The sequence below is a fragment of the Neoarius graeffei genome, chromosome 27, assembly GCF_027579695.1.
Source record: "Neoarius graeffei isolate fNeoGra1 chromosome 27, fNeoGra1.pri, whole genome shotgun sequence".
In the NCBI taxonomy this organism is placed as follows: Eukaryota; Metazoa; Chordata; class Actinopteri; order Siluriformes; family Ariidae; genus Neoarius; species Neoarius graeffei.
In genome coordinates, this window is record NC_083595.1 from 43,120,558 (window position 1) to 43,130,384 (window position 9,827).

General features: G+C 42.2%; 1 protein-coding gene across 2 annotated transcripts in view; it reads left to right on the forward strand.

Moving 5' to 3' along the window:
* The window catches only part of lin7c (lin-7 homolog C (C. elegans)), a 35,266-nt gene extending 26,060 nt beyond the window's left edge, over positions 1 to 9,206 (forward strand). For both annotated transcript variants that reach the window (XM_060911068.1, XM_060911069.1), the window contains 2 exons: positions 2,237 to 2,446; positions 5,886 to 9,206. In XM_060911068.1, coding sequence (XP_060767051.1) covers positions 2,237 to 2,446; positions 5,886 to 6,053 — 378 coding nt within the window. In that variant the 3' untranslated portion in view covers positions 6,054 to 9,206. The remainder of the gene's footprint in view (positions 1 to 2,236; positions 2,447 to 5,885) is intronic.
* The last annotated feature ends 621 nt before the right edge of the window (positions 9,207 to 9,827 follow it).

Below are 9,827 nucleotides of genomic sequence, written 5' to 3' on the forward strand. Positions count from 1 at the left end.
GCAAACGACAAAGCTGGAATCGCAACCAAAATAAATTGCGTCAAACAAAACTGAGAAAGACGCGGAACAAAAATAAAAGGTTTCTGAAGAGTAATAGACTGATATTTTGCACAATTACACAAATAATTTGTTTGCCAGTCTAAAAAAATTGACTTTTTTTGTGGGTTTTTTTTGTATTTTGATTTGTCGTTTTTGTTTGATATTTCAAAAGTATTGTATGAACATTTTGGCACAAAATTGATTCCATATGGTTAGAGCACCAGTCATTGTTGTAGATACCGAGCCAGCCACCCCTGCTCTTACCCGAGTCCTTTGTTGGGTCTGTATGAGTAAATTGACCAAAAAAACTCCTGCAAATATCAAATTTATCATCGCAAACTGTGTGTCAGTCCACCAGATTTTCATACCAGATGCTCAGATTATGGATTTTGAATTATACCTGCTGCATTACACTACCAAGCCTCCGTATACAGGAAATGCAAACCAAAGTGAAATTGGACCGAGGGAACTTACTGTAAATCTGACATGAAATCATGCGCACGCAGCCCAAAATGTTCCAGGCAGAAATCCTTCAAGATGTCCATGATGTTTCAGCTCGGTCTAAAGTGTATTTTTGGACCAAAATGACGCTACTTTTACTGTGGATTTGTAAAACGGCTATCGGCAATTTAATTTGACGCCTCATTGATTGGTTTGCACCGTGCCAAATTCATTTTTGGCGCTGTGCCAATGATGTCAGAATATTAGTCGGTGATACTCTGGTTCTAACCTGGGACCAACTTTAACCTGAACAAAATGTTACCAACAAAGCTAGAACTGTTGTTGATCCAAGACAGTCAGTCATAAAATGTATTTTTATTCTTTCTAACCTCTGAACATGCAGCGTTGAGAACATGGAGACCAGGACTCCGAATCAGTCAGTATATGTACAGTGAATGGACGCTGTTGAGTGTTGACTCATTTCCGGTTCTGGACAGTAAGTACACGGTAGTCCTTTAAAACGAGTCCCTGTCTCAAGTCCTCTAGAACCAGCCTCAGTCCAATACAGTCGCGGATGATGTTAAAAGTGGTAAATGTACCCCGTAAGGGTGCTATTGACAGGGATGTGATTTTTCCGCGAATTCGCGGAATTCCGCTTTTTTCACCTCAAAACTTGAAAAAAAAAGTTTCCGATTTTTCCCTCAAATCCACATTCGTATCCTATTCGTTCCGACTTTGTTTGAAAGATGGCAGCCTCGGATTTGCATCTTTATGCCACGATCACGGAGGCTGCCATCTTTCAACTCTTTGTTTGAAGCGAGCGCGTTCATTGGTTGTTACAGAGCGATGAGCCAATCACGTACCTCGTTTCATCTCATTGACGTAATTACGTCATTTACGCAATTACGTCATCGAGATGAAACGAGGTACGTGATTGGCCCATCGCTCTGTAACAACCAATGAACGCGCTTGTTAGCTGTACGTAAGCTCGCTTCAAACAAAGAGTTGAAAGATGGCAGCCTCCGTGATCAAGCGTAAAGATGCAAATCGAGTTAAAGAAATCGACAGAATAGTGAAAAACAAGTTCCGCTGGGAATGGTTGGAGAAAGAGGTTGCTACAGACGTTGGACATAAGACTGTGAGACATTTGTTCAGCGATTTCGTTCTTTGGGGAGAGGGCAGAGGTCTCTGGCTGTCAAGTTTGGGGATACTGGGACCTCCCCTGCCCGAGCTACGAGCGTCCAAAGTCAGGATAGAAACGAAACCTAAGCGGAGCGCCGCAGCTCGCCTCGGGGCGAATTACGTCCCAAGGCTAGCGGGCCCTGCTCGCGCTGGTTCTTTGGGGGGGGGTGAGTGTGTAAGAGAGTGTGTGACCGTGTGTGTCAGAGTTGCATGTTGACCATTAAATTGGCTTGAATTTGTTAATCATGACAAGTTTTTTCTTGTGTGTTTTGCTTGCCATTTTAGTACAATTTTTAAGTCAGAAAAACCCAGGAGCTCCCCCCCCTTGTCCCCCCACCAGGGCGCTGCCCCAGACCCCCGCCTAAAATTTTCAGATAATTTCACCAGCCCCAAATCACATCCCTGTATTGAGGTGATTATTCGTTTATAGTTACTGGATCAGCCAACAAAAACGGTACAAAATATCGTACGCATTCTGTAAACGGAGCATCTGGTAGAAAAATCCCATAGTGCGACATACACACACATACATATTAAGTTGTGCTTTAGTGTACCCTCTCTGCATGTTCCCCAGGCCACAGTGGCAGCATTTGCTGCAAGCGAAGGACACTCCCACCCTCGCGTGGTGGAGCTGCCAAAAACCGAGGAAGGCCTTGGTTTCAACATCATGGGAGGAAAAGAGCAGAACTCGCCCATCTACATCTCCCGTATCATCCCCGGAGGCATCGCTGACCGTCACGGTGGCCTCAAGAGAGGAGACCAACTGCTCTCGGTCAACGGAGTGGTATGTAGGCGGCTTTGATGAGCGCTAATATCTGAGTGAGCCTGGCAGCAGACCAGGTTCCAGTTTTGGATACGGAAACCATTTTAAAGCTATTAATATTGGAGGATATTCACATGTGCAGTAAATGAGCCTGATCTCTGCAAGTTTCTGTTTCTTAGTTATATGCACATGAGTGTAGCCTTTAAGATGGTTTGAATCTTATGTTCACCTGTATGTTGGTCAACATCAGACATTCAGAGCATAAAATACGTCGGTGGATAATGTCAAATCTAGTCTAATAGCAATGTGTAGCATGTTACTTTTTTTTTTTTAAATGCCTGGTATAGCCTGTGCAATCTGTAGACGTGTCTGCTGCCCCTTTTTTTTTTTTTCTTTTTTTAAAAATTATTATTATAACCCTGCTCCGAAGGAGGGGGTGTATACTGGTTTACCTCTGTCTGTCTGTCCGTCCATCCCAAACACCCTTTTTCTCAGCAACCACAAATCATAATCACTTGGCACTAAACTTCAGCTTGGGGTTCTATATCGTGTATACCGTTTTCAGGTCTGTCACACATCGACTTCCTGTTTACTGACTGAATCTTTACGAAACATAGTGTGGATTTTGATGCCATTTCCACCTGTCCATTCATAATAATAATAATTTCAATTTATATAGTGCCTTTCTCAAAACCCAAGGTCGCTTTACAATTATGGGGGGGGGGGGGGGGGAGAGTCCACCAGATAGAGGCCAGGATGTCATTCCAATGGTGTATCAGCCACAGTCCCACCAAAAGGCGCACAAAAACAAGTCCTGCGACGCCGCCGGGCAACATCACTAGGAACACCACACCATGGATCCACAAAGCGAGCACAGAACCACCGCTACGCAGAGTGCTGGTATGTCCCAAATCGCCTGCACAGCCACCGCGACGCCATCGAGCAACATCGCTTGGAACATTACGCCAAGCACTAAAGCACAGAGCGCTCGACAACCATGATGTTAAAATGAGGAACGAGCTCACTGCAGTCCATAGCTAGGAGAACAGGCATCACCCACAGCGAACCAAGGCCTGGAGGGAATGGACACCCAAAACTGGGTCTGGAGCTACACCACCACCACCGGTGGACAAAAACACTCAAGCAAAAACAAACATCAAACCACACATATAAAAAAAAAGGAGCCACTGTAGCCGCTTATCCTGTCCTACAGGGTCGCAGGCAAGCTGGAGCCTATCCCAGCGGACTATGGGCGAGAGGCGGGGTACACCCTGGACAAGTCGCCAGGTCATCGCTGGGCTGACACACAGAGACAGAACAACTATTCATACTCACATTCACACCTACAGTCAATTTAGAGCCACCAGTTAACCTAACCTGCATGTCTTTGGACTGTGGGGGAAACCGGAGCACCCGGAGGAAACCCACGCGGACACGGGGAGAACCATTTCAAGAAGCAAAATACTATTTCAAAATGACCGTTTGCCAGGATGCTATTTGAAATCCCTGGGGAGAACACTGCTCGTTACTTGTTTCAGGATTAATTATTTGTTGAAGTCAACATTCATCATAAATGTCCTATTCCTTCGATTGCTTGCATTCTGATATAAGCGAGAGCGGGGGGGATACGTAAGTGAGCAATAGCTCATAGCTGATCTCGTTCCCACTGCTTGGAGACAATTACACGATGGCATTTTTAATCTCATCTCATCTCATTATCTCTAGCCGCTTTATCCTTCTACAGGGTCGCAGGCAAGCTGGAGTCTATCCCAGCTGACTACGGGTGAAAGGCGGGGTACACCCTGGACAAGTCGCCAGGTCATCACAGGGCTGACACATAGACACAGACAACCATTCACACTCACATTCACACCTACGGTCAATTTAGAGTCACCAGTTAACCTAACCTGCATGTCTTTGGACTGCGGGGGAAACCGGAGCACCCGGAGGAAACCCACGCGGACACGGGGAGAACATGCAAACTCCGCACAGAAAGGCCCTCGCCAGCCCCGGGGCTCGAACCCAGGACCTTCTTGCTGTGAGGCGACAGCGCTAACCACTACACCACCGTGCCGCCGGCATTTTTAATTATAAAAAAAAAATTACAGCAGTATTTTGTCAACTTATAGACCTGAACTGATCTTAAAATAACTCCACAGATGCCAAAATTTAAAGTTTAACCGTAGCATTTGAACAGTTGAAAACCTGCGTATTTAAATCAGCTTATGCTTCTTAGACTGACCTTTTTTTTTTTTTAGATTTAATTTTAATGATTTTTTTATTGTTATTCTGTCGTGATTTTAGACTTGAAGTATATTTGTTGGCATTTTTAATTATAAAGCACTATAGTGTACATATAGCGCTTTATTTATTTAATTTATTTATTATTAGGATTTTTTTTATTTATTTATTTTTACAATAATCCCAGACTCACCCAGGCAAATATACTTTTCTGCTTTCTCAGTGAAAGACCAAATGCAAATATTCACTCTGCAGGAAAGGTAATTCACTGAAGAGGAAATATGTAGAACATGAAATGCATACATCGTTTATCGAGGAAAATTTTGGCCTGTGAAATCGCAAACCTCATGAGTCACGAGAATGGTTTCTTCATTCAGTAAAAAAAAATGAATGGAGGAGCTGCAGTGTGTGGTGGTGTGGGTTTTTTTTTTTTTTTTTTTAAATCAATCATCACACTGGATTTTTGCCTCATTTATTTTCTTACTGTTCCTTGGTGCACATCTGGAGGGGGGGAGCTGTCTTGGCTTTATAGGCGTGTAAGTGCAAATAAGTTAGTAATAGCTATACAGTAGACCCCCGCCTATTCACGGTTCAGTATTCACGAATTCGGGATTTTATACAGAACATATCTCCTATACATTCGCGGAAATCTCAGCGATTCGCGGTCATTTGCGGCGAACATATCGAACGTTTACGCACTGCTACATTCTCGGAGCCGAATGCTCGCTCGCTATTGGCTGAAGTTTGAATGGCGGGCTGCTGCTCATTGGCTGATACAAATGAGTGCATTGTACAGTACAGTCTCGCGGTTCCCATAGTTCAGACTTGTTCACGTGTTGTGCGTTCTTGGTATTTTTGAATAATTTTTACGCCCTACAATGGCTCCTAAACGCTCTGCATCTTCTAAGGCTCCTGCCAAGGAACCTAAGCGCCAGAAGAAGGTAATGACGCTGCAGGAGAAGGTAGGACTTCTCAATATGCTAAAGGAAGGGAAGAGTTTTGCAGCAGTTTTATGGGGGGGGGGTTACAAGTATTCACGATTTTTGGCTTATTCGCGGCCATGTTCGGTCCCTAACCCCCGCGAATACTGAGGGCTTACTGTAAATGTCTTTATTTATTTTTCCTGCAGTGTTTGCAGAATGATTACGTATCATTCCGTGTAATCATGACAATGTGGCATCTAAATTTTTTTTTTTTTTCTCCCCCTTTCCTTTTGTAGAGTGTAGAAGGAGAGCACCATGAGAAGGCGGTGGAGCTCTTAAAGGCAGCACAGGGCACGGTCAAGCTTGTCGTCCGTTACACTCCTAAAGTACTGGAGGAGATGGAGTCTCGGTTTGAGAAGATGCGATCTGCCAAACGCCGCCAACAGAACAGCTACCCGCAGTAGGGTAACCTGCCTGTGGCCATGATATTCTTTCTCTCACTCTCTCCTATTCTCTCTCTCTCTCTCTCTCTCTCCATTCTTCCTGCCCAGGGATTGGACACACATGTGGCACTTCTTCGTTTTTCTGGAATTTTCTAAAACTTCCCTCCCACTTCAAGTTTGAGCACACTCTCTCTCTTTTTCACGGTTTTGTGAAAATAAACACTATCCCCACCCCCTTTGTGGTTATACTCAAACACGATGACACGCATTGTACATCACGCTGTGTCAGGTGAAGGTCGAAGGGTCAGGATTGCAAGGGGACCATTATGGAGTCGCTTCTGAGGTCATTTAAATGAAGGGATAAAAGTTTAAGTGCCTCACGAGCTTCAAGAAAAATGTAATAGCTTGAGCTGTAATGTAATAGCACAATATTGTATGTTAAATATACTGACGGATGAGCAAAATAAATGCATGTTCATCTTTTAAACACTTCTAAAATTGAAATGAGTGTCAGCGGGGCGTTGGAAGTAGGAACATGATGCATCATATCACTTACACAGTTTGTGTCAAGGTCAGCTGGAAAGAAATGTCACACTGCGCAACAAGCAAAAACACTATCATGAATTTGTTGCATTGTTTGTATTATCTTAGTTTTGATTTATTATTAATAAGAAGAAGAAGAACGAATTCATTTTATGGGGTTGCAGGGTGAAAAGATATTTTTAATCGCAAAGAAAAATGCTTTTGTTTCATTGTGTTAGGGGTTGTCCAGAAAATCCTGATTTGTTACTAGTGGTTTTTTTTTTTTTGTAGTTCCTAGCTTTTTCAGCATTTCCAATTTCTACTTGTAACATGAAGCAGCAAGGTAATATAAAATGTAGACGGTTTGGTGAAGTAGATGTTAAGCACTGACTCCCTTCACACTGAAGACTTGGGTGAAAATATTTAACTACACTGAGATATTTATTTCTTTGAAATGTACCCTAGACATATTTTGTAGCATAAAATTTCTATTATGTATATGCAGTAGCTTATAGGATTTGTTTGCTATTCCTATTGCCAGTGATTTTTTTTTTTTCTCCCCTCTTTTTTTTTTTTTTCAAGTGGGTTCGATATGTAGCTGCTTGCTAGGTTGACTGTCTCTTAAGTCCCTGATTTATTTTCATTTTATGAAACTGGGTGAGATTCATTATTCAGTAAACACAATAACGAATGTTCTCTTCATCCTGCTCGTTCATCTCATGGCAATATTTGTACTGTCTCAGAAATCATTCCACGGACGCGTCACACTTGATCCGTGTTCTCATCGTGCTCATGATATTAAAAAAAAAAGCGGCGACGTTTCAAATGTTTTTAACCTTAAACACACTTTGGCTACGTTCACACTGCAGGCTGAAGTGACTCAAATCCGATCTTTTCGCCCATATGTGACCTGTATCCGATCTTTTATTGACAATATGAACGACACAGATCCGATTTTTTCAAATCCGACCCAGGCCGTTTGGATATGTGGTCCTAATTCCGATTCCTATCCGCTCTTTTCATATGCGACTTCAGTCTGAACCGCCAGGTCGCATTCATCCGACTTGCACGTCATCAACAAGCCACAAACGTCACTATTCTGCGCTGAAGTAGGCGGCGGGTCTCTCAAAAAAAGTTACAACAACATGGCGCATAATCACAGGCGCAGATAGAGGGTGGGACTCGTCCCACCCAGATTTAAATTCACCTCGCTCGGTGTCCCCCCCACTTATAGGGAGGAAAAAATGTCTATGCTGTCTTTCTTTGCATAAGGCAAACCTCACGGAAAAATCAAAAGACTAATTACCATTCGGTTTATTGAGGTGCACAGCAGTGTATACATAGTTGCAACAACTCACATAAAACAAAACAAAGACTGATATTCGGTTGGTTGAGCTGCGCAGACTGCGCAGGTTGCGAGCTCGAGCTTGGTTGCTATGGTAACCCACAACAAGTTTGACAGGCATATCGGGGTTGGGGTTGGTTTGCTGGCAGCTTTGTCCCCCCCAGTTCAAAAAACGTATCTGCGCCCCTGCGCATGACATCAATGCGAGGGACGCTTCGGGCTGTGAAGGTTCTGAATCTTCTCAATGGAAGGACGCAGAGGTTAGGGAGCTGATTTCCATTTGGGGGGATGCAGCTATTCAAGCTAGATTGGATGGGTCATACCGCAACCGGGCGGTTTTACTTCCGTAAACACTGGCCATGCTCACTGCGTGTGACGTCGTCGTATCCTGCAATGCGCATGCGGAACACTTTTAGGTCGCTTTTCGTTCATACTGAGGATCACATACAAGTCGCATATATTTGTTAATGTGAACGACCTCACAAAAAAATCGGATTTCACAAAAAAATCGGAATTGAGCATTAAGCCTTGCAGTGTGAACGTAGCGTATCACTGTCATGATTAAAAGAAAAATGTTTCTTCTTCTCAGTCTCTTAAAATATTTAGCATGTTTCTAATTGTAGATGTTCATTAATCATGGAGAGACGTGAGGAGAGATGGTCTGATCTCTTGTGTGTTTAAAAAAAAAAAAAAGCCTTCTCGTAATTACAGCCATTCAGTCTTCCTTAAAAATCATTGTGGAAAAATGAAAGAGTGAGATGCTTTATTGTTCTCTGAAGTTTTGAGAGCACAGGTTGCACGTCTCCATCTCTGACTTTCCCCTGACATTTCACGACCTGAAGTTACACTAAGCAATAAAGCTTGCTCTTCTTTCTCCAGCTCCTCGCCACTAAATCTGTGTCACTTTTCGAAGGCTTACTTGCTATTTTTGTAACAGCATTTTCTTATGATGTTTTGCTTGCCTTTTTTGATGAATCTTATTCACAGGATATTTTTTTTTCCAAGGAAATGATTTGTATTGCTTTTCTGAGGACATTGTCCCATCGTTTTCTTTCGAGTACAAAGACCAAACGTGCAATTTTTCTGACAGCTATTTGATATAATTTGATATGTTGAATGTCCAGTATGCTAGTTTGGGAACGTTGCTTTAATGAGCCTAAATATTATTGTATCCTTTGACGTTGCTCTTCTTTCCTGGTGAATTGTCTTACATGTGATGTAGATGCATAGAATTAAATATTACTTCTTGGCTTTACTTCAGAGTAATGATTTAAAGCTGCACAAAATAAATTACACACACACACAAATATTGGCTTCTTGCTTTTTTTTTTAAAATTGGTTTATCTTTGCTTTTGGTTCAAGTCTTTTTTTTTTCCCTCCCTTTCCTTTTTTCCAAATTCTGTATTCAAATCTGGTTTGGGTGCATTTTCAGGATTCGTACTGTAATTTTATTTATTTGGTAACATTTCTCCTTGCTCTTGCCTGTTGTTATAAATCTCTTAACACCAGGGGGCGCTGTGATCTAGTACACCATTTGCAGTGGCTGTTGATGGGGACCCTGAACCATCAAATATACCAAGGATAGCAATTATATATTTTATCGTTTATATAACTTAAAACATCAGTGTGTAAGGCCATTGTCTTGGAGAACGTCCAGCGCTGCTTAATTTTTTTTGAACCCTTTAGAATTTTCTATATTTTTGCATAAATGACAAAACATTTTCACGCAGCTATTAAAAGTAAATAGAAAATCGAATTAACCAAGCAAGATAAATATTTTACTTGGTCGTTTATTTATTAAGGAAAATGATCTAATATTACATATCAGTGAGGTGGCAAAAGTATGTGAACCTTTTGTGCAGCAATAACGGCAAATAAATGTTTCTGTTAACTGTTACTCAGTCCTGCACGTCAACTTGGAGGAATTT